Source organism: Eschrichtius robustus, chromosome 16 (assembly GCF_028021215.1).
Source record: "Eschrichtius robustus isolate mEscRob2 chromosome 16, mEscRob2.pri, whole genome shotgun sequence".
In the NCBI taxonomy this organism is placed as follows: Eukaryota; Metazoa; Chordata; class Mammalia; order Artiodactyla; family Eschrichtiidae; genus Eschrichtius; species Eschrichtius robustus.
In genome coordinates, this window is record NC_090839.1 from 42,153,640 (window position 1) to 42,180,421 (window position 26,782).

Below are 26,782 nucleotides of genomic sequence, written 5' to 3' on the forward strand. Positions count from 1 at the left end.
AGCTGAGAGATACCGTACAACATGGAAAGAGCAAAGGATAAAATGTTGAAAGCTGATGCAAAATTAAAAAGAGTTTGACGATTCACCATGACATAAACAGATGCTCACTCCATATCATAACTTACATGACAGGAAAGCAAGCACTGTTCAAACTACTGTTGATAAAGGGTTTTTTAGACAGAAAAAACCTACTTTAATTCTGATGTTTTAAATTAGTGGACTAAATAAATACTCATTTTAATTACTTTTTTGTTTGCTTCTCTACACATTTATAACCACCAGTAAAAGAGTTTTTAATGTTTTGACAAAAATGTTTAAAGGTCATGGAAAAAGTGTACTTTTTTGCCATTAAGATCCCTTTGCACAGTTCCGGTTTGCACAGTCATTTTTATGGTCCAGCACTACCATGCAAAGTGTGTACTATCTATACACAGCAAGGGAAAGAAAGAAGTAAAGAAAAATCCAGAACAGTTGGGTCTACCCAGATAGGGGAGTGGAACAGAGCATAAACAACTACTACTTTTATATTACACAGCACTACAGGTAAATAATAATCTTTTCCTTCTCCAGTATGCCTTCCCTCCAAGTCACACCAAAAAAGCATGGATGAAACAGAGATGTCAATTATTAAGAATAGACAGTTACTCAGAATGTATTCCTTATTTTTTAATATTGTATCTTAAAACCCATGTATTCTGAAAGTGAGGATAAAATGTGTTTTATTTGATTTATGGGGAGATTAGCTGCTTAACCCACTACTGGTTTGTAGCAACAAGGGACATATTAATTGTGCAGAAGAAGACGATAAAAAAAAGTTCTCCATTTACGCTACACACTGTAGATTACCTCCTTAATAACCACTCTCCTCCCCTTCCTTTGACAACAAAACAACTAATTTTTGGGGGGAAGACAATGTGTCTAGCAGCAAGCCATGAGCTATGAGATAGTAATGAGGAAAATCCACTTAATTTCCTAGGCTCCTTTGCAACTGGGAATAGCCATGTGACCAAACTGTGCCCCTTGTCCACTGCCCCCCAAAAAAACAACTAAAGAGAAATCTATTGAGAGAGATTCTGGAAAACTTTTGCATCCCAGATAAAAAAGTGACAGACACATCTGACACTAGTCTCCCCGCCCACACCCTCCACGGTCTCACCTTCTTCTCACCTTGAATGCAGATGTGACACCTAAAATTATAGGAGACATATTCCATCCATAAGACAAAAGGCATGAGAGAAAAGGCCCAAGAGAAATCCCAGATATGTTGGCTCCAGCACCATTGGAAACCCGAGCTAATGAATGCTTGCAACCACCCACCTCCAGAATTTTTTATTATGAGGCAAAGGGCCAGGGAGCAGGGGGACAAATATGCATTTCCTAAGTCGCCATCAGGTTTTCTGTTGTTTGCAGCCAAAAGCATTCCATTAATTAACCATTCTTATTTTAAACTAAGTCAAATGTAAATGGTCAAAGACGAAGGAAAACAGAAATACTCTAATTAATTGAGGTAGCAAGCTGATTAAATATTCTTCTTGCTTTAATTCTGATTTCTATTAGTATTGTGATAATGTCTGGACAATCAATTACTTTTTTAAGAAAAACGAGCAATATCAATGCAACAAAAATTGCTAAATTTATTTACTTTATTTTCAGGCTTTAAAATATTTATTCTACTGTATACTCCTTTCAAGACAATATTTATATCCTTTAACACTGAGTAACAAAAAAGTGAACATTAGGAAAGTTACCAAAAACTCTATTCTTTTTATTATATTTATATACCCAACTCACATCTTCTTTTATGTAGCCACAACACACAGTAGTTCCAGGCTTTAGTCAATGCTGGCTAACCAGAACTATGCTGAAACTATACACACAGGACAGGGAGAAATAAACTAAATACAGGTTGATTTAGAAAATAGCTATTTGTCCTTTCCTGTCACATCTCCAAAAAATTGCTACACTTCCTCTCAAAAATTATAATTTTCTGCGTCATTGGCTCCTTATCTGGTGGTCTTTTCTTTCTCGGAGCATTTTTATTACCTTTGCCAAGGTTATACAGCAAACATCTGCAAAACAAAGCCTGTGGCCCGCATCCTTCCCTAAAGGCAGAAGCTGGGTCCTAGTCAAACACAGTGCTTTGTACACATTAAAGTTCATATATTCTGAATATTAAAAATATTTTCCTGTCCTTTCAGGGGTCTAAAATACTCCATTTGAATCATGCCTGAATTCCACCTCTCCACCCACTACTAGTGACCTCCATTACCACCCTCCCTTTCTCCATTACAAGATTCCACCCAGAGCAGCACCCAGAGTAGCAGTTTCCCTTCTTTTTTGGCTGAGATGAAGGCAAACAATGGCAAAGGCAAAAACGATGGTGTCTCAGTCAGTGACAGTCACCAAACACTCGAACATCCATTAACACATCTGTTCCTCCTAGCAGCCCTGCTACGGGAGCAGAATATCACTATTTTCAGTTAAAGATAAGGAAACTGAGCCTTCCTAGGTGAAATTACTCAGTGAATTCACAGAAGGTAACTGACAGTGGTACGGTGTCTTGACCCCATCTCCCCACCTCTCTCTCCCCACTCCACAGCAAAACTTCTCAAAAGAATTATCTCCACCCTGTTCTCCCTGATGGACCCACTCCACCTGCTCTACAATCCACCACATCGTGGAAACTGTCCTCATCCAGGTCCAAAGTCTCCAGGTGCCGAGTCCAGTGGCCAGTCCTCTGTCCTCCTACCTGTTTTGTCAGCAGCACTTGACCCAGGTGATGCCTGACTTTGAACGCTCCTCTCTGCTTCCCAGACACTCTCCTGGTGGCCCCTCTGCCCCACTGGCTGCTCCATCTTTCTCTTTTGCTGGTTTCTCCTCCTCCCAATGTAGACATGTTGGCCTGGCCCAGAGTTCAGTTTTCAGACCTCTATCTTCACTCACTACTACTAAGTGAGCTCATCTGGCCACGTGGATTCATATTCCTTTTGATGCCAATGATTGCCAAATGGGAATCTCCCTCCTGACCTACCCCTAAGCTTCAGATGCATATAACCAACTCCACAGTTAATCTTTCCTGCTGCCACATCCAGCTTTTTATTGCAAATCCTCTTAACCAGGTTGATGAGTGGTTGTTTAAATTTTTCAAAAATTGAATATTCTCTGGGTGAAGGACAGAATCATGAAGAAGGACACATATTGTAAATATTTCCTTTTTATTTAAAACACAAAACCAATTCATTCATTCGCTAGCCAATCTTTTCATATAAGACTTTCTCTGAATGTGAACCCACATACAAATGTTCCATATCATCTTCCTATAACACACTGGACTGTCCTATGATTTCAGGTTTTATTTTATCTAAAAGTAGAACAAGAATATAAATACACTAACAACACAATACAATCTGAATGCACAAAGCTTCTAGATTTTTACGATTTTTCTCAATCTTTTACAGCTGGTTTGCCCATACTTAACTCTACAGCAACTTTTTATAGACCCACTCTGCTTTTTCAAGTTAGTTTTCAAACAAACAACTCTCTCAGTTTGCAAGCAGACAACTCTCTTTTTAAGCTCAATATTCATTACTTTATGAGAGACGATGAATTATGATAAAGGATAAAATGATAAAAAAACAATGAGCATAATGAAGCTCTTGGTGGCACAAAATTCAACTGAAAGGAGTAGAGGAACATAGCACACTAAAAGTGGTCTATTACCTTTGCGTGTTTAGGGTGCCTTGGCATCAGATAATATGTTTTATCGTGAAAATGAAAAGCACTGGTTAATCTGAGTTCATTAAGGGAACATGGACTAAGAAAGTTCTTGATTTCCACTTCCCACCTCCATCACCTTGAAGCCATACTTTCTCCAGCTCCCTGCTCCACCTTAGTAAATGGCAATACACTATGACTAAACTAAAACTTTTAAATCCCCTCTCAATAAGGCGTCAGTAATTCCTGTCTTTCTAGGAGCCCTTATAATATATCCTGGATATATTCACTTCTCTCCATCTCCATCCCTAACATCCACAGTCCACATGGCACCATCTCCCAACTGTAATAACTTTGTAACTAATCTCCTCACTTCTGTTTTTGCCTCCCCCTGTTCTCCATGTAGCAGCCAGAAAGAACTCTGTAAAATGTGAATAAGGCAGTGTTGCTTCTCTGCTTTTACAATAACTCATTATTCATGAAACAAAAGTGGAAACTCCTCAAGGAGCTGGCATCTACCTTCCTCTCCAGCTTCAGATCATACCATCCTCCTCCTGCCCACCCTGCTTTAGGCACAATGCCCCTCTTCTCCATTCCTCTGATATGCCAAGTCCCCACCAGGGCCACTGCACATGCAGTTCATTTTTCCTGGAACACTATTCCACTGACTTCTCATAAAACTCACTTCATATTTTTCAGATGTCGCCTCAAATGTTACACCCTCAGAGAGGTCTCTGTTGATCATCCTAACTAAAGGAGTCCTCTTTTGAGTCTCCCCTCCATCTCTCATATCCAAGTTACTTTGTATCATATCATCTTGTGCTTTTTTTTTCCTTTATATCAGTTATCAAACATGGTAATTATCTTACTTGATTGTACATTTATATGTTTCTGTCTCTAGACACTAAAATGTAAAATTTCATTAGAGCAGGAATTACCTCCATCCTGTTCACCACTGTTTTCTTACTACCCAGCTCAGCACCGAGAGTAGCTGCTTAATAAATATTTTCTGAATAAAAAAATGAATCTTCTGAATAAGACCAGCTGAAGATATTCTCTATGAGGTCAACTGATACTTCTATGCATAAAAACCCTAAACTGATGTCCCTGAAAAAAAGACCTGTCTAAGAATGTTCATAGCAGCTTTATTCATAAAGTACAAACCTGGAAATGAACCAAATGTCCATCAATAGGAGAATGGATAAACAACTTACAGTAAATGGGAATATTATTCAGTAATAAAAAAGAATAAACCTGTGACACACTGTCTCAAAAACATTTTGTGAAAGAAACCAAATAGAAAAGAGTACATTCTGTATGAATCCAATTATATAAAGTTCAAGAGCAACAAAAAACATCTATGGTGATAAAACTCAGAGCAGTGGTTACCTATAAAGGGTAGAGAATGGCTGAAAGGAAGTACAAAAGAACCAGATATGTTCTACATCTTGATAGGTAAATGGGTTACATGGGTATATATATATATTTATAAAAATGATTAAATTGCTCACTGTATGCAAATTTTATCAGTTTTTTAAAAGAACAGAAGTCCTAAATTTGCTTACTCAGACATCACATGGGATGCAGAAACCGAAGAAACAGAACCACACTACTAGCCACTTTCACCAAGGTCTACCTACTCATTTGTTCATTTTCCTCCTAAATTTCTACTCTTCTCTGGCAGAAAAATAAAAAGGTTTGGACCAAAATGTTTGATTAATTGTCCCATGTGGCAACATACTGGAAAAATATCTATCACCATGAGAGAAGATTTAGTATGCATTCATAGGTGAATAAACCATATATAGCTATGACGGAAAGCATTAGCCAGTACATAAGCAATTATAGGACTGATCAATGAAGAATATTAACGAGATGCCAAGTTATATCAAATGACGATGTGACATGAGAACTCCATCATGAATTGTGTGCTAACGGACCTCTAAGCCATAGTTTGAGCATGAATGTTATGGTTTTTAATTTTTCTATCCCCCAAAACACCTAAGAAATGCCACACGCAGACTCATGATGGCACACAAATGCATGAAATGCAAACAAAGAAAATATAAGAACAAGAAACAGAGACATGTAACTAGAATGTACAAAAAAACCTACATGAATCCAATATATACATTTCCTTGTAACACTCTATCCCCTAAACAGCCATGTTCATCCAGAGTTGCAAGGACCAAAACAGCAGCCACGAGCCACATGGAGCTACTGAGCACTTAAACTGTGGTGAGGACAGATGAGAAGCTAAATTTTTAATGTTATTACATTTTAATAAACTTTAATTTTAAAACAGAGTTTCAATTCAATTTCTGGGAAGTCTTAAGTATGTTTGTCATGTAACTTGTTATGTAAACCTACTTTTTCAACTGTTAACTTGATGGTATATAGATACAGACCATATTTCCAATGAAAATTTAATGTCATAATTGAGACGTGCTGTAAGTGTAAAATACACACTGCTTTTGGAAGACTTAATACAAAAAAAAAAAAAATAGACTAGCTCACTAGTAATATTTTTTCATTCATCACATTTTTGAAGTGATATTTTAGATTCACTGGTTTAAATAAAATAAGTCTTAAAATTAATTTCACCTGTTTCTTTTAATTTTTTTAAATGCAGCTACTGGAAAACTTAAAAAGTACATATGTGGCATGCATTATATTTCTACTGGGTTGTACTATTCTGAGGCTTATATATCTAAATGCAGACTAAATATATCATTATGATACATTAATTATTAATATTTCAAACACCTCCTGACCTTTTCACTTGATTGTCTTCTTTTCTTTAGTTGAATGAAATCTGTTTCCACCCTTTCTGCCAGCTCTAGTTTCCTCTTGTTTCTTTTAAATGCAGCTAAACTGAATCCTATAAAAGAAACATTAAAAATAACATTTGAAAAATATTAGGGCAATGGGGCAGATGAGATATCCTGAAGAGCCTTCTCAGGACAAAATCCTTGAGAATGTTGGATAAAGGGTTTTATAAAGTCTTTTCAGTGTACACTGAGGTGGGAGGGAATAAGAAAAATAACCTAAAGTAAAAAAATTAAGAAAAAGGTCAAATCCAGAGAGACAAGTGAGTTCTGAAGGTAGATGCTCTCCAGGAGTGTCTGCTAATGCATGCCATGGCCAGCTCTGGTTTTGAAGGTCTCTGTGCATAAGAGACAAGAGCTGAGACTTGGGACAATGCAGCAGGAGAAAACGTATTGGAGATCATCCACATAAAAAGGGGGAACTCCAAAGGGTGATATGCCCAATGAAAGGGAAAACTAGAAAATGCCATAATATGCAAAGAATCAGGAAACTTGTAAGTCACAGCCTTGGCTATAAGCGTAAGAGAAGAAAAGTCCTGTTACACTTGGCTGGTTTGGGAAGGGGAGCTCTGTTTTGTCGGGGTGTGTGTGGGTGTGTGTACGCACATGTGTGTGCGCATGCGCGCACAAGGTGGGATGGGGCGGGGGCTGCTCTTGAAGAACAATTAGAATTATAAGAACAAAATACATATCTATATAACATTAAAGTATAAAAAAATATTTAAAAGTTCAGGCAGAATTAGGAGAATTTCTATTACCTATGTGGCCTGAAAAACACAAAAAACCAAAAATGATCTTGGTGAGGTAATGCTTCAAAAACCCATTAAACGCAAATGCAAATACTCCCTGGGAAAACCCACCTTAACTCACCCAGACCTCAAAGAATTCCCATGTTCCAATTAATATGAGCCCATAGTTAAAAAAACAGTTCATAAAAGGAATGAGAAATAAATCACCAAGAATGAAAAAATAAGTCAGCCAAACATCAGAAAGTATAATCCAACCGGCAAAGACCTCAGATACTAGTGTAATCATATATAGAATATAAAACATGTTTATGCTCACAGACATAAAAAAAAGATATTGAAAATATAACTAAGGAAGAAAGATGATAACATTCCCAGGCAGACTTGAAGAAGAACCAAATAGAACTTCTAAAAATAAAAAATACAATAACTGGAATTTTAAGACTTGATATACAGATTTAAACAATTAGATTCAGCTGACAAGAGAAATTACAAACTGGAATATAACACTGAAAAGATTACCAAAGTTTTCTGATAATGGCAGACTAAATTCTTAAGAGCAATTCTCCCACCAAATATTATCAAAAATATTGGATAAAATATTAAAAATACCACCTTAAAAGCATTAAAAACCTTATAAAAAGTATCGAGCTTTTCTGAGGGTAAACTGAAGACTAAAGCTATTATTATTGCACTGTGAGCATTTGCCAACACTTGCGCACTTGAATTTGATTCCGTGGCATCAAGGAGAGGCATAAGTCAAACCCAGAGCCCATTAAAGGTGGGAGTTTCATAGGAGACACTTCCCACAGCAAGCTAGGGATTGAAAGGGCCAACATCCCCACAGGAAGGGTGAGCTAGAACCAAGCAAGTCCACCCCTACCCTCTACCCCAATACCAAGTGCATTTAGGCAAGGTGGTTATCTTCAATGCACTGAAAGGAAATATCTGCTCACCCAGAACACTATATCCAGTAAAATTAACCTTCAAAAATGAAGGTGAAATAAAAATAGTTTCAGGTGAACAAGAATGAGCAAATTCATCACCAGCAAGACCTGTACTAATGAAAATATTAAAGGGTGTTCTTCAGTAACAGGCAAAATAATACAAAGTGAAAGCTCAAAGACAAAAAAGAAAAAAAAAAGGTAGGGGAGAGGGGTGGGGAATTAAGTGCAAAGAAAAGAATATATGTGCAGGCAAATCTAAATGAAAATTGACTGCAGTAAAACAATAATTAAAGTGTCACAGTGTTTTTAAGTGCATATTAATTTTCCCCACATTGATGTAAATTAATCAAAATAACGGTGGGAAAATAACAAAGATACTCTAACATATTACCTTTAAGATTAATCAAGAAAATTTTAAATAAGGAAAAACAAATATGTTAGGAAAATTAGGTGGAAAAGGAACCAGAGTTGCCCTCAAGACCAAGTCTAAGAACAATAGTGTAGTAATGGACAAAAAAGAAGTAATGGAACTGACCAACAAGTTTAGAAACAAACTCATGTATATCCTAATAGAATTTGAGAATAACACTGCTTTTTCATACCAGTGGGAAATCTATATGTTATTCAGTAAACTTTCTTGGCACAATACATTACCTATTTGGGGAAAAAAACACAAATTAAATTCCTACCACACGCTACACACAAAACTGAAACCTTATAAGTATTAATGATTTAAACATATAAAATCTAAAAAAAGAAGTCCAAAAAGATTAAGCCATCACACAGTAGGCATAAATACCAGTCTTTTTATATCAGTCTTTTTTGAGAGAGACTTTATTTTTTATTTTTACTCGTTTTAACATTAAAGTAGAATATTTTACATTGAATGTTATCAAAGCCAGAATCCATCAAAAGGATGGTTCATTGATAAAACCACATAAAATTTAAAATGTCTACAAGGCAAAAGACATCATATGCAAAGGTAAATGATAAATGGCATCTTTTTAAATTTTAAAGTATATGCAAATAGTTACAGATAGGATTAATAACCTTGAATCAGAATAGTCTGATATAAAATTAATAAGTTGGAGCTAGAGGGAAGATGGCAGAGTAAGAAGCACCAGGAATCTGTCTCCCCCCCTAGATAACAACTGGCCTGCTAGAATCTGTCTAATGTAAGTATTATACAACTCTGGAGTCTATTAAAGAGGAAGGTTTCCAGGGGAAAGCTACATTGTAAACTGTGGTTAATCTGGGTCAACTTCAGCTCTTCGCACAGTAGCCTCCCCACACTCCATCCCCAACCCTGTGGCAGGCAGCTGGGCATACACTCCTAGAGCAGCTTGCACATAGCTTGTGAGAGTCAGGGTGGGTAATAAAGACCCTCTCCTCCAAATACCAGAATCTGGGCTCTGATTGCTGGTTCTGGTCACAGAGGTACAGACTCAGAGGCAGACAGCCATTGTTGCAATGCCTCTCCCTCCAGCTGAAGTGACCTCCAGGGAATTTAAAAGGCTAGTCCTTGTCTCCCTTTTTGGAGACAGACATTTAAGGAGATATACAAATGGCCAAAACGCACATGAAAAGATACTCAACAGCATAATCATTAGGTAAATGAAAACTGAGATAACAAGATACCAACCTCATACCCATTAGGATGGCTATTACCAAACAAACAAACAAAAAACAAAATAACAAGTGTTGATGAGGGTGTGGAGAAATTGGAACCTTTGTGCACTATTACTGGGAATTTAAAATGGTGTAGCTGCAATGGAAAAGAGTACAGTGGTTCTTCAAAAAATTAAAAACATAATTACCATATAATCCAGCAATTTCACTTCTGGGTACCCAAAAGAATTGAAACAGATATTTGTACACCTGTGTTCATAGCAGCATTATGTGTAATAGCCAAAAGTTGGAAACAACTCAAGTTGCTTCAACCCATTCAATGTATAAATGATAAACAAAATGTAGTATATACATACAATGGAATATTATTCAGCCTTAAAAAGAAATTCTGACACATGCTACAACATGGATGAACCTTGAGGACATCATGCTAAGTGAAACAGGCCTGTCACGAAAGAAAAAAAAAAAATGTATGATTCCACTTATAAGAGGTACCCAGAGTAGTCAAATTCATAGGGACAGAACTAAGAATGGTGGTTGCCAAGGGCCAGGTGGAAGGAAACAAGGAGTTAGTGTTTAATGAGTACAGAGTTTCAGTTTCTCAAGATGAAAAGGATTTTGCAGATGGATGGTAGTCATAGTTATACAATGTAAATATACTTAAAGCTACTGAAATGTACCATTAAAAATGTTTAAGATGGTAAATTTTACATTGTGTATTTTACCGAAATTTTTTTAAATGCACATGAATATTTATTTATAGCAGCATTATTTATTATAGCCCCAAACCGGAAATAACCCAGATGCCTTTCAATGGATAAATGATTAAACAAACAGTGGTACATCCACTGTTTAGCAATAAGATGGTACAAGCTATTGATAAGAACAACCACCTGGATGAATCTCAAGAGAATTATACTAAGTGATAAAAAGCCAATTCATACCCTATATGATACCATTTATATAACATTTTTGAAATGACAAAATTATACAAACGGAGAATAGATTAGTAACTGCCAGGTGTCAAGGAAGGGGTGAAGGTTGGAGGTGAGTGGGTGAGACTATAAAAGGGCAACATGAGAGATCCCTGTGGTGATAAAAGTGTTGTGTATCTTGACTGTCAATACTATCCTGAATGTGATATTGTACTGTAGTTTGGCAAGATGTTCCCATTGGTGGAAACTGGGCAAAGGGCACATAGAATCTCTCTGTTGTATTTCTTAGGATTGCATGTGAATTTATAAGTACTTCAAAATAAAAAAATTGAAACAGCATAACTGGCCATATTAACTTGCCATGTGAAATTAAGTGTTGATATATCATATACCAGTTATGATAAAACTCTACAATTACAAAGTATGTTTAATATCATGTCTTTCAAAGTACCTTACACAAAGGCAGAAAAACTGTAAGAACACAATCTAGCCAATAGAAAAGAAGAAAATAGGATTCCTTGTGGTGGAATCATGCCCATAAATTGAAAGAATAGAATAACGTCCTTAATCTACTCTACTTAATTTCAAGATGTATCCCAGGTCCAATCAAAGCATAAAACAGCTGAAAATTAAGGAACAGATGGTAGCAACTTTGTAGCACAAACTATTTAAGGTTGTCCTTTACCAAAGGAAAACAAAATTACTTTCCTTTCAATTTCAACTTTAATGAGTTTTCTGGAAGAATTCAAAAGAATGTACACATTCTATCTCAGACATTCTGAAAACTGAATGCGCATTGAAATTACCTACAAAACTTTAAAAACTACAGATGTCTGGGTCCCATCTACAGAGTTGCTGTTTTCATTGATTTTGAGTGCAGCCAGGGCTTCTGAATTTTTCAAAGCTCCCCAGTGACTCTGATGTGCAGCCAAAGTAGAAAACCACTGCTCTACTGGTTACACCTAACTCCAGATACGATCAATCACTAAAATCATCTTATTAGTCAGTGCTAAAGTGCTAAGCCTATTAAATTCTGATGAAATCATATCACCAAGATCATTTTCACATCCAACATATTAATAACAGTGAGAATGATATTAATAGTCAACGTCTGAGTGTTTCTATGCACCAAAAATTGGAGTAAGAATTCTTGATACATTACCTCAAGGAATCACAATGTCTCCATGAGAAAAGTGTCTTGGAGGTAACTTGCCCCTGGTCACATAAAGGCCTCTAAAGTCTGTGCTCTGAGCTACTATGTGGTCATCAATGGCACCAACTATACAAAGCCAGACTTCTCAAAAGTAGACAGCAAACCTCTTAGGAATCTGGCAATAGCCAGCAAAACAGTAAATGCACATCCTCTATGAGTCAGCAATTCTACTTCCAACTATCTACCCCAATAGAACACGTATATATTAAGTGATGTGTACAAGAATATTCATGGAATTATCAATGTTAATGGCAAAATCTAGAATCAACCTGAATGCCTACCAATAAAGAAACAGCTAAATAAATATGGTAAAATGCTATTCAACAGTTTAAAAATTAATTCATCTATATATATCAACATGGACAGATTTCAAAATACATCTTGCTGCATTACAAAAAATATTTTTAAAAGCCATGTTATAATACAACTTATCTACAAACTTACTAAAGATACTACAGTATGATACCATTTATCTACTTAAAAAAGAATAGTGGGGCTTTCCTGGTGGTGCAGTGGTTGAGAATCCGCCTGCCAATGCAGGGGACGTGGGTTCGGGCCCTGGTCTGGGAGGATCCCACATGCCGCGGAGCAACCGGGCCTGTAAGCCACAACTACTGAGCCTGCGCCTCTGGAGCCTGTGCTCCACAACAAGAGAGGCCGCGATAGTGAGAGGCCTGCGCACCGCGAAGAAGAGTGGCCCCCGCTTGCCGCAACTAGAGAAGGCCCTCGCACAGAAACGAAGACCCAACACAGCCAAAAATAAATAAATAAATAAATAAATAAATAAATAAAAGTGAAATTCTAAAAAAAAACAGAATACTATGTATTCTTTTCCAACTATATATGTTGGAATACTATATATTCCAACATTTCTGTTGGAACAGAGAGAAGCAAATCAAACAAGTAACTGTGGTTATCAGACTGAGCAGGAGTCTGGGATTAGGAATGGAAGTAAAAAGGAAGACCAGGTTTATGTAGAATGCTTCAGTATTTAAGAAGATAACTTGGACTTTCTTGGTGGCACAGTAGTTAAGAATCCGCCTGCCAATGCAGGGGACACGGGTTCGAGCCCTCGTCCGGGAAGATCCCACATGCCGCGGAGTAACTAAGCCTGTGCGCCACAACTACTGAGCCCGCGTGCCACAACTACTGAAGCCCGTACGCCTAGAGCCCATGTTCCGCAACAAGAGAAGCCACTGCAATGAGAAGCCTGCGCACCACAACAAAGAGTAGCCCCCACTCGCCGCAACTAGAGAGAAAGCCCACACACAGCAACGAAGACCCAACGCAGCCAAAAATAAATAAATAAATAAATTTATTTAAAAAAAAGAAGATAACTTATTCCTCTACCACACAATTAAAAAGTAATAAATACAATGGTTAGACACATTTATTAATTTATATTATTTTTATTATGATATTTGTTAATAGTACACATTTACAAAACATCAGTTCCAGCTCCTGGTAATGAAAGAATAGCTTATATGAGACTAACCTACAGACCAATAATAATTACAAACTCTGGGCAGAAGTTTCAAACTGAAAAAAAAAAAAGCCTATTTGAAGGCAAGTGACCAAAAGCTGGCAGAAATAGGAGAGGATTCAACCACTGAAAGAAAAGAAACACACTGGGTAAGATCCAAATTCAAACAGCTTTCCCCATGAGGCACTCCCCACTCTGTGAGATACACAGAAAATAGAGCTCAGGTAGAAAACTACAGTCTTATTGGCCTGAGATGAAGGAGTCTGGGGCTACTGAAGCCACTGGAAAGTAAGGGAGGAATCCTGGAAAGGAGAAATCCACAAAAAAGGAAGCCCAAAAATCTATGTAAAAGTCCCCTCAAATCCTGAATGAGTCCTTAACTGTTCATACAGGATGCAAGATTCTGTAAAGTCCACTGAGGAAAATAACAGCTGAAAAGTGAACAGATGTTTTAGTAAATACCCACTGTAGGAGAGACAAAATTTAAAGTTTGAGACTTTCCACTGAAACCCCAAAAAGGCCATATCCCAGGAATAAAGACCACAAACTAGTACTAAGAGACAACTCTGGGATTAAGAAAAAAACTGAAATAGACTCACTTTAACAAAGCCAAAAACCAGGCTGTGACAATATCAAGGTGAACTGCAAATAATTTAATTACATGTTAGAACAAACTCAACATCATTCAAAGGATGATAACAAATCATAGTCTCTAAAATGTATCATCCACAATGCTCAAGGTGTAATTTTTTTTAAAAAAATTGAGACATGCAACTAAACAGGAAAGTGTGACCAAGGTCAAGAAAAAAAAAATCTATCAATAGAAACTGACCCACAGGTTACCTAGATTTTAGAATTAGCAGTCAAAGATTTCAAAATAACAATGATAAATATGCCAACAATGGATATAATGGGTGAAGACATGGGAAATTTCAAGACAAAGATGAAGGCTGTTTTTTTTAATGGAAACTTTAAAACTGAAAACATAATATTTTATATTTTTTAAATCATAACATCAGATTAATATCAAATTAGATACTGCAGGAGGAAAGATCAATAAACTCAAAGACCAATTCAACAGAAATCAAACAAATAGAAGTGTGATGGTTAATTTTATTTGACAACTTGACTGGGCCAGAGAGTGCCCAGATATTGGTCAAGCTTTATTCTAGGTGTGTCTGTGAGGGTATGTTTGATAAGGTTGAGATTTACATTTAAATTGATAGACGGAGTAAAGCAGATTGCCCTCCCTATGTAAGTGGACCTCATCCAATCAGCTCAAGGCCTTAATAGAACAAAAATGCAGACTCTCCCCGAGTCAGAGAAAATTCCTCTTGCCTGACTGCCTTTCAACTAGAACATCAACTTTTTCCTGCCTTCATACTTGATCTGAAACATTAGCTGTTCCTGGGTCTCAAGCCTGCCAGCCTTCACACTGGAACTATACAATTGACCCTCCCAGTTTTCAGGTCTTTGAACTTGGATTGAAACTACCCCATTGGCTCTCCTGGTCTCCAGCTTGCTGACTGACCCTGCATATCTTGGGACTTGTCAGCCTCCATAATTGCTTGTCAGCCTCCATGATTGCCAATTCTTTATAATATCTCTTTAGATAGACAGATGATAGATAGATAAGTATCTTATTGGTTCTGTCTCTATGGAGAATCCTGACAACTACAGAAAGCACAGAGAACAAAGACTGAAAAAAATCAGAGCCTCAGGAACACATGACAGTATCAAATGTTTTAATATAAGTGAAATCGAAGTCCTAGAAACAGATGAGGGAGAGCATGAAGCAGAGAGTCCAATAGTTTTCCTAATTTGATTAAAAACTGAACCCTCAGATTCAACAGGCACAATAAAACTAGCACAAAGGAAACCATACCTAGGTGAAAACAAATAGAAAGAACAATTTTTAAAAAACAGTCAGAGAAAAAAGAAGACACATTACACACAAGGAAGCAATAATAATCATGTCTAACTTCCTAGCAGAAACAATGGAATCCAGAATATAATGGAATAACATCTTTAAAAGTGCTAAAAGGATACAATGGAATATTATTCAGCTATAAGAAGGAAATTCTGATACATGCTACAACATACATGAAAACATGCTAAGTGAAATAATCCAGACACAAATGACAAATATTATGTGATTCCACTTAGAGGAGGGACCTAGAACAGGCAAATTCATAGACAAAGAAAGCAGAATAAAGGTTACCAGGGACAGGCAAGAGGGGGATGGGTAATCACTGTTTAATGGGTACAGAGTTTCTGTTTGGGTTGAGGAAAAAATAGAAATGGATAGTGGCGATGGATAATCAACACTATGAATGTATTTAGTACCACTGAATTATACACTTAAAAACTGTTAAAATGGTAAATTTTATGTTATGAATATTTTACCACAATAAAAAAAAAGAAAAAAAGTGCTAAAAGGAAAAAACCTGCCAACCTAGAAGTCTATATCCAACAAAAATGTCTTTTCAAAGTAAAAGCAAAATAAGGATGTTTTTCAGATAATGAAAGCTGAGAAAAGTTTTCACCACTACATCTACCACATTACCAGAAAATCTGTAGCATTCCAGGCTGAAGGAAAAGATGCCAGAAAGAGATTCAAATCTACATATAGTAATGAAATGTGTAAGTACATGTGAAAATGTGTAATAAACTTAGAATAAACCTTAGAAAGACATTCTAAAAGCTGAAGGGGAATAAAAACCTACAAAGTATGCCCCCCAAAAGGTAATCAAGTATAAAACATTATCATTAACCAGCACCAACATACCATTTTATTTCTATTGAGGATTAAACAAATGGCTGAGTATAAGATGGTATTTAAAATTTTTTTAATCTAAATAATAGTTATAATTTCTCCTTTTAAATTCCCCATAGGTCAGAGCCATTCTTTTTTGAAAAAAAAAAAAGAATATATCACTTAACTTTCAAACGCTTTATTCAGAGAACATTTCTTGTTGATTGGTTTATATAAGTCATAAAAAAAAAATCTATGGCACAATATGTTTTTCTTATTACAAGTATAAAAAATAGTCAAAAATAATTTTTCCATCCTGAAAAAAAATCTAGTACTATTTTCTAACACATTTTTATATAAATGTTCTGAAGTAAAATTGGCAGACTGAATGCATGAATTCATCTCCATGCCCTACTAAAACTTTACCAAAAAGAAATTTAAGTGGGGGAAAAGACTGACATACACAAGGGATGATTATAATGAGAAGGGAGATACCAACAGTTTTAGAACATAGAAAGCAAGTGGACAAACAGTAACTAATTGAGCAGAGGAAGATGAACCCCAATGCCCACTAGCCAAGACATCACAAAGCAAACTAATCTCGGCCAAAGTAAACTAATTCCTGCCAAAGAAACATCAAGAGAGCTCAAAGTAGAAAGCACCTGGTGTCTCTGAAAGCCAGGTTGACACTAAAAACAGGAGAATGGGCAGAAAATGTCAATAAGGAACATGTAGATGCCCAAATCCCCTCCTTGTGCTTGCAGAAAACGTGAAGAGGCTGAACTAGATGGGCGCCAAATTAGCAGACACCAAGCACATCTGGGAGCAGGTACGGGGCTCTACCTAAAACTGAGTTTGACATAAAAGTCTGATAAAGGCACCGTGACACCTCCAGCCCCTTCCCTTGTTCTGTACCAGAATACTGGCTATTACCTTGCCAGAGCTGGGAAGATTTCTCTGTCTAATCCAAAAGAAAAATGTGTAGAGAAATGATCAACGCCTCCCCTCTTGAGGTCAAACAGACCTGCCCTCACACACAAAGCTGCCAACAGGTCTTTAGGTAACTCACTCATGAATATGAAAACTGCAGAGGGTCACTAGATAGTTGAGGAAATTAGCTAACGTGTATTAGGGTCTGAAACGAACACAAAGTAAGACAGAGGAAGCAGAAACAGTGGATAAGAACAAGTTTTAAACCATAATATCCTAAGAGAGAGAGTAAAAATACTGAGTTCATGAAACAAAACCCCATGTTTTAAAAGTATTAATCACAGATGAATCTCTAGAAATTAAAAATATGAAAACCAAAATTATAAATTCATTAGAAGTAGAAGATTTGGAAGATAAAATTGAAGAAACTTCCCAGAAAGCAGGACAAAAGACAGAGATTTTTAAAAGGAGAAAAAGTAACTTTTGAAAATGATACATGGGATTAGAGTGCAAGATCCAACATCTAATTCAAAGAAATTAGAAAAATATAACAGAGGAGAGATTGGGCAAGAGATTATTATACAAATTTTTAAAAATTTCCCCAAAGCACATGGATTTCCAGATGGAGAGTCCAAAAGAGTACCCAGTATAATAAGTAAAAAAAGACCCATCCCAAGATTATCATTGAGGTAATAAGACCACTGAAATAAGAACTTCCTTCCAAAGAGGCAAAAGACACCACAAAAAACTGGGAATCAAAGTGCCAGCGGACTGCATTAATAGCAAGACTGGAAATCAGAAGACAGAGCAATTTCTTCAGAAACCAAGGCGAAAGTGATTTCCCACCTCACATATACCAAATGAGGGAGTAAAACAAGAAAAAAAAAAAAAAAAGACATTCGGAAACAGACAATTTGATACTGGAAAGAGGAAAAGGGAATTCCAAAGTGATGGGGAGGTGAAGACCAGATGACAGCTGCACAGCAGGCCTACTGAGCGCCCACTCTAGACTCAGGTTGCCAGGTGGCCTGCCTCCACGGAAAAACAAGATGGAATTGGCAGATGAGCTGATTTGTGTGCCTGATATAAAAGCTCCACAGCAAGTTCCACTGGGGAGACTCTAAGGCAGCACTAGTGGCGGCGAGGGTGAGGATGCAGGACTCTCACACTCCCTGCCTCCCTGCACACACACATTTCTCCTCCTTCCAGCCTCTCAATATTACAACTTGCAGCAGTATGGAATTCATTTTGAATATAATGTTACTAAGAGCTGGTCCTTACTAGACACTTGCTATGATAAATAATCATCTCTTTTTTATACAACTTGGTTTCCTTGGAGCTAATGATTCCTCACTTTTTCATTTGATTATTTAAATTACATTCATAGATTACTTGATAAAAATTTAAAAAACAAGTAGTATATGTTTTTACTATTTTTTATGCATAAATACATAGCCATGATTTCTTTTTTAAGATAGACATATAAAACACACATATATACATATTTATAACCTCTTTTTTCACTTTTTTAAGTCATTATTAGATTTAATCATTATCAGTCTTTATAACAATTTCCAGTTACTTCATAACATTTCACTATAAGACCATGTGATAGTTTACTCACGTTCCTCTGTGTTGGACATAAGTCTTTTTCAAATTTTTTAATAATCTTTTTTTATGTTTTTCTTTTTTTCCCTTTTTTTATTGAAGTAGTTGATGTACAATATTATATAAGTCACAGGTATACAATATAGTGATTTCACAATTTTTTAAAGGTTATACTCCATTTATAGTTACTATAAAAATTGGCTATATTCCCTGTGTTGTACAATATATCCTTGTAGCTTATTTTATATATAATAGAATTTTTTTTACATTCTTAACAATGCTCACTGAGTACCCTTCTACATAAATCTATGCCTATATCTCTAATGACAAGTTCCGAGAAGCAGAATGGGTTTAACGCTTTTGATCTATACTACTTAGCTGTCCTCCAAAATTTCTGCCAATCTACATTTGTACCTACAGTGTATTATGTTCATTTTACCACACACTTACCAGCAGTAATACAATATTTTTTAACTCTTTCACCAAGTGAGCGGGAACAGATTTAACATGTACTCATCTTAATTTGAATGTCCCTATTAGTTATGTTATATTATCTATTTATGACTTTTGACCTTTTTCTATTGGGGTATCACATGTATCTGTGTGACTTTTAATCTGGCAAAACTCTTCATAGATTAAGCACATGTATCCCATTGTCATAGTTACGATAAGTGTTTTTTCAGTCTTAACTCTTCTGCAGTCACACTTTTGTTCTTCCTTCTCATACACTTGGTACCTAGATAGGCTTTCCTCAGCTCATCCTTGAGTAGTGCTACAACTACTGAAGCCTGTGCACCTAGAACCCATGCTCCGCAACAAGAGAAGACACCACAATGAAAAGCCTGCGCACCGCAATGAAGAGTAGCCCCAGCTCGCCGCAACTAGAGAAAGCCCACGCACAGCAATGAAGACCCAATGCAGCCAAAAAATTTTTAAAAAGCATGAGAAAGCAGGAGTGGGGGGATCTCAAGAATATAAAGGTGGCTTAAAATCAAATAACTTTCTATTTATCTTTTAACTAAAATATTTCAACGTACAAGCTTTCTTCCTTAAATATAGGTACTATATGAATCAAAAGCAATGTAACACTTTCAGGTATATATGCTAATACAGCTTAATTTTGAAAAGTTTTTACTTACTTGTGGTCATGATGTTAGGAGGGCAAGAGGGTATTCCATGATCTACTGCCCATCTGTAGGCTCCTTCTCCAACTAAAAAACTAATGACAGAAAAATTACTCTTTTAAAAATTCATAGTGTCATCTTTTCCTACATATTCAATAAAGTAATATAAGTAATATAGTAAGGCAACTGAAAAAATTTTGCAATACCTCAACATGGCTACATGCCTAAAAAATTCTTTTAATTCTTCCCCAAGTTAGAAATTTTACAAGTGGAAATGGTACAATATCATTTGCAATAACTAACCAATAAAAATTGGCAAAATGCAACATAAGAAGTAAAAATAGTTGATTTCCCAGTGGAAAATATTAAGATTTATCTTGGATCAACTGTGGTTCTCAGTTTATGTACAAGATCTATTTCATCAGATTAAGAGTCAAAGCTTAAGTGATGTCTTCAGATTTGGTATTCCTGCCTAGTATAACACCTGGATCTACCCAAAATGAGTGGGGTACATCCAGAGATGCCCAAACACAATGGTATGTACTTACATTTCTAAGCCTCAATGTAATAAAAATATACATATGGCTGTCAGAATCATTTTTACTGTGGTAAATAAAGCAGTGTGGTATGTCCCAAAAGTAATTTTTTTAAGTCCCAAACTGCAAGTTTTAACATAACAAAGTGAATAAAAGGATACTGTTAGCTAACTGTAAAAGACTACCTTTCAAAGATTTCAAATAGCATGCAGGATAATTAACCACCCCATTCCCTAACACAGTAATAGCAAGCAGTTAATAATAATAATCAATCACTTCATCTCTTTCCACAGCCAACTTCTTAAAGCTCTCAGCCAGATAGTAATGGATTCCCTGAACTAGTGCCTACTCATTAGTTTCCTGCTCCCTATTTTTTGTTTCTGTTCCTCTAATCATTCCAACACTAAAAACTCGAAGTAATACATATTGAAGTCTTTAGATTTGATTGACAGATTAGAAGAAGAAAGTCTAAGTTGATACTCAGAAACATATCCAAATGGTTCCAATGAGAAACAAATTGGTTAAGCCCAGTAACTATTTTCCAGTATATATGAAGGTGAGAATGGAGGGAGCATTAAAAAAAAGAGAGGAGGGAGAGCCAACAAGAATAACTCTTCAAACTTCCATTTTTAAAAAAAATTCTAAAGGACTCCAAAAATAGAAAAGTTCCTCCTATTCCTGTATCAAATGAAGACCACTGCAAAGAAACTGCAAAGAAAAGCTGTCACATAAAGGAAAATGGAAGAATAACTGAGGTAGGAACTTGGATGCAAGTTGAGCTGTCCTGACAGCATTTGTAGCACTTCCTTCTGCTAGAAAAAGACTTTGATATAAGAAATAAACTCTCTTCACGTGAAGACGTAAAAGAGATGCTGAAGTATTAAATTAAATGATCAGGACAGAAGTTTGGAGCTGAATCTAGTATTCTCAGCACTCCCATTCGTCATTTGGGGTTCTATCCCAGCATCTGGAATCGAAAGTATTTTATAACATAAGCTTAGTTTTATTTTTCATTTCTTAATCATTCATAGGTTTGATTCTAAATAAAATTAGTTTGCCGGGGCTTCCCTGGTGGCGCAGTGGTTGAGAATCTGCCTGCGAATGCAGGGGACACGGGTTTGAGCCCGGGTCTGGGAAGATCCCACATGCCGCGGAGCAACTGGGCCCGTGAGCCACAACTACTGAGCCTGCGCGTCTGGAGCCTGTGCTCCGCAACAAGAGAGGCCACGATAATGAGAGGCCCGCGCACCGCGATGAAGCGTGGCCCCTGCTTGCCGCAACTAGAGAAAGCCCTCGCACAGAAACGAAGACCCAACACAGCCAAAAATAAATAAATAAATAAATAAATAATAAATTAATTTTTTTAAAAAAAATTAGTTTGCCGTTGTCTGCTAGGCAAGGTTTTAAATACGTTAGGCATTGTACAATATTCACAGGAAGGTGAATATTTGGATGCCATCTTACGGATAAGAATTCTGAGATCCTGACCTTTCCTTACTACCAAAAATTACTTGTCCAGTAGTTTGACATCACACAAAATGGCATATAACTGCTTTTGATATCATTTTAAAATGCTAAAAAGCTACGTGAGCTTTCGCTAAAAACTAAACTATCAAAAATGAAAAATCTCTTCCCAGAACACTAAATGCAGCACCAATTCAAATTTTTCTCAAATATTCTTCTGACTCTCCAAGGAGAAAGCTTTCACAGAAGTTTCACCTCAAGTCACTAGAAAAATCCATCGATTCCATCTTGGTAACACATCCAGCATCTGACCACTTCTCACCACCGCCACCGCCCTGGTCTGAGCCGCCATCATCTATTGCCTGCAGTGTTGCAATGGCCTCATCACTTCCATGCTCGCCTTGCTCCGTCCCCTGACCCAGTCTAATCTCAACACACCAGCCAGTGACATACTTGTAAAACACAAGTCAGGTAATGACATTTCTCTTCTCAAAATCCTGCGAAACCCCTCCTGAGGACTCTAGCATGAAAACTGGAGCCTTCACCAGGATCTCCAGGCTCCCAAGTGATCTGGTCTTCTCTGCTCCCTCCTCCCTTCATCTCTTCTTCCTCTTGCCCCTTTGCTTACTCTGCTCCAGCCTCTTACAAAACACAAACATGCCAAGGGGACTCCTGCCTCAGGGCCTTCACCCTGACTGTTCCCTGTCAGGATCTTCCTTATTTCCCAAATGGCAAATTTCCCCATCTGTTTAAACATATCTCCCTGATGAGGCCAATTTAAAACTGTACCCAACACACTGCACTCCTCTACCCAGTACTCCCAATCCCTCTCATTCTGTCCTTTTTACATTTTTTTTCTACCTTCTCACATACCATATACTTTATAACTGATGATATTATCTCTGTTGTTTATATCTATCTCCCTCAAATAAACTGTAAGCTTCACAACAACAGGGATCTTTGTTTTTCATTGATGTCCATATATGCTAAGCATTTAGAACAGTGCCTGAAGCACACTAAGCATTAGATAAACATTGGCAAGTTATTCAACAATAAACTAGGGTGTCAAAATTCTCTAAAGGACAGCATTTTCCTTGTGTTATGCTCTCCTTAATTTACACTAAAGGAAGTCTAAAGTGTTAAGAATCAAAAGCAACACTTCTGAGACCAGCACTGAGTGGGATTATTAAAACCTTCAACAAGCTGAGCTACTGAAGTGCCAGCATAGCCAAACACCCGAAAACACAGTGAGGTCAATTACAATTTCATGGATGGGAAATTTTCAAAAACCATGACACTATGTAGTCAGTCTAAAAATGTGCAATTTAGTGATTCAGAAAGCTCTCAAAACTGCTTAAAATGCATTATGCTGGATGAGAAAGATATAGGAGAAAATGACAGCTGCTTCTTTGGACTTAAAAATGGATTTCTATATATTTTACCTATTACTTCTTTATCATAAATACACAGAACTGAAGAAAGACCACCAATTTGGTGGCTACTGATTATTTAAAGCTTACAAACACATAAAGTGCAAATAAGGGAGAACCTGCTGTATGTGGAAATAACACATAATGACCAAATTAAATAATAAGGATTTAACTCTTCTTAAAATTTTTATTACAAAAATTTTCAAACATATACATTACAGAGAATAGTGTAATGAACCCAAAGGGTCATCACCCATTTTCATCAGTTGTTAATACATTGCTAATCTCATTCATTTATACTCCCACCCAGATTATTTTGAAGCAAATCTCAGATATCATATAACTTCAAATATAAATATTTTAGCATGCATCTCAAAAAATAACTTTCTAAAAAAAATAACCACAACATAACCAATTCACACCTAAAAAAATTAACAATAAATCCTTAGAATCAAAATAGTTTATTCAATCGATGTTCACATTTCCCTGATTGTCTCATAAAATTTTTGCTATTATTGTTATTTTTGCCTTTTAAACTATTTTGTTTGAAGGGGAACCCAACTAACCCATCCATACCTCCTGATTAGTTGATAGCTCTCTTATGTTTCTTTTAATCTATAGGTTTTTAAATTTTCTTTTCACATTCATACAACAAAGGTACTAAAATCAATGAATTTATGAAATACAGTAGATTGAATAGTATTTTTAAATAAACAATGTACCAAAAATTAAATTTGCATCTCAAAAAATCTGAGCGTCTAATGAGCAACAATGCTTTTCTAGCTTTCCCTTTTTCACCAAAAGAAACATAATTTCCAAAAATTATAACTTATTCTATAACATATTAGGGTAGCACTCCGCAATTTTTTTTCTGTAGAGGGCCAGATAGTAAACAGTTTAGGCTTTGTGACCAGATGTCTCTGCTGCAACAACTCAGTTTGGCCTTTGCAGAGCACAAGCAGCCATAGACAATATGTACACAAATGGGTATGGCTGTGTTCCAATAAAACTTTATTTACAAAAAACAGGCAGTAGTCCAGATTTGGCCCACATGCCATAGTTTGACAACCCCTGTTCTAGATGGCTATGCCTATCAAAGTTGTACCCTATCATAATGAAGGAGGAAAGAGTAAAAATAAATAAAATTTATTTACTTTTATAAATAAAATAAACTTAGGAAAATACGACACAGTTTATGATAGTAGGCCCACCAAATTTATGAGGATATCAAATATTCTATTAATCTGACCAAACACCAATACTTAAATAATACATCGTATCATGGTGGCAGTAACCAGAAAATTAAAACATAAAAAATTATCAGCTAATAGAAATACCATTCTGCCTAAAGTTCTGCTGAGGGTTTTTCTAACAAAGCAATAAGAGTTTATAAAATTCTAACAGAATTTAGATACAGCTGAAACAAATACACTCCCTGTCTTCCTCAATGAGATATATAGACAGATGAACTTTTTATTTAAAGACTTCTTAGAAAACACCCAGTGCCTTGCTGCCCCCACAGAGTCACCTGCCTCTTCAACAGATGACACCAGAAGACCACAGTTTCTAAGTCCTCCATCTGCTTTTGATAGTTCTTCTACCTCTATGCCTGGCATACAGGAAGTAAACAAAAAATATTTGCTGAATGAAGGAATGGGTAAGTGAATGAATAACTAAATGGGTGTAAACATTATTTCTTACTATTATAAAAGGATTCTACTCTATGGGTTCTAATCTGCTGCTTCTAATGTGATAAGGACAGACTCCATAAATTTTTTTTTTTTAGTTTTTTTTAAATTTATTTATTTATTTTTGGTTGTGTTGGGTCTTCGTTTCTGTGCGAGGGCTTTCTCTAGTTGCAGCAAGCAGGGGCCACTCTTCATCGCGGTGCGCGGGCCTCTCACTATCGCGACCTCTCTTGTTGTGGAGCACAGGCTCCAGATGTGCAGGCTCAGTAGTTGTGGCTCACAGGCCCAGTTGCTCCGCGGCATGTGGGATCTTCCCAGACCAGGGCTCGAACCCGTGTCCCCTGCATTGGCAGGCAGATTCTCAACCACTGCGCCACCAGGGAAGCCCTCCATAAATTTTTAATAGCATAACAGTGTCAAGTATGGTACTCAGCTTCTTTGTTGGCAAAATGTGTGTTACCCTCATAAATCATATGATTTTATGAGATAATGCACGCAAACCACATAAAACAATGCTTCTCATAGTGTACAAATGCAATAAATTTTAGCTATTATCATTATAGAAATTAGATAACTAGACTTATTAGGGTTGTGCATAAACAAGCTTAAAGTAACAGCATGATAAATTTGTTTTATTTATTTAGGATACTCAGGGAATTTGGGTTTTTTTAAACTACTGCAGGTGTACTGTGAACTTGCAGGTATGTGAGAGATTTATGCTTCTGGACAAGATGGAGTAACAGGGAATACATTTACACTCTTGCCTGAACCAATGGAAAAGAAAAATCAGACAAAATACAGAAAATGATAGTTTTCAGGCATTAGACAGTAGGTAGCACAGGACAGTGATGCTTTAAAGAAAGGAAACAAACAAGGTAAACCTTATGATTGCCCTAGCTTACTGCCTGGAGAGTTTCCGGCCACAGCACAGGAACAGGAACTCAGGCAGAGCCCTGCAGTGTCTCTGAGTTGAAGACAGAGAGCTGGGCATCCAGAGAAGCCCAGGTGGCCGAGTTCACAGGGCAGAGAACCAGAGAGGAGACAGCTGTGCAGAGAAAGGACTCAAGAAATCTACAGAGTCCCCCTATAGTCTTCAGCTGAGTACAGATCAGTGTATGTGTAAGAGGAAATCATCCAAAGCCTGGGAAAGAATAACATGGAAGTTTTAGAGGAAGCAATCCCCAAGTTCATACAGGGCCAGAAACAGCTCCTGTTCCCACCAAAGTAAAAAACCTCATTCTAGTTGCATCTGTTATAGTACTCAGAAAGGTTCTGCCCGACAGCAAAGCAAAATTAGCTAAAGGCTAAATGCTTCTCTAGTTGCATGTAACAAAGTATAAAGCAAGACCTGAAAGAATGAAACTGCCTCTAAATAAATTAACCGCATCCTAGAATTAAAATACAGAAATATCCAACACAAAATAAGGCAAAACTCACAATGTCTGGAATCCAATAAAAAATTACCAAACATGCAAAGAAGCAGGAAAATGTAACCTATAATGAGAAAAATCATTCAACTGAAAACAACCCAGAAATGACAAAGATGACAGAATTAGGAAACAAGGATATTAAAACAGTTACTATAATTGTATTCATATACTCAAGAAGCTACAGGAAATATGAAACATGTTAAGTAGATACATAGAAGACATTTTTTAAAGATGCAAATTGAACTTCTAGAGATAAAAACTATAATGTCAGAAATGAAAAATAAACTGGATGGGATCAACAGGTGATTAGACATTGCCAAAA

The 26,782-nt window shown here is 36.6% G+C and overlaps 1 protein-coding gene across 7 annotated transcripts in view; it reads right to left on the reverse strand.

The window, feature by feature from the left end:
- TASP1 (taspase 1) overlaps positions 1-26,782 on the reverse strand; it is a 235,115-nt gene that overhangs the window by 154,606 nt on the left and 53,727 nt on the right. For all 7 annotated transcript variants that reach the window (XR_011076948.1, XM_068565779.1, XM_068565780.1 and 4 more), the window contains 2 exons: positions 19,928-20,007; positions 6,489-6,595 (listed from right to left, as the gene is read on the reverse strand). Coding sequence is in view for 6 of the 7 variants with exons in the window: in XM_068565779.1 (XP_068421880.1) it covers positions 6,489-6,595; positions 19,928-20,007 (187 nt within the window). In the remaining variant the exon portion in view is untranslated. The remainder of the gene's footprint in view (positions 1-6,488; positions 6,596-19,927; positions 20,008-26,782) is intronic.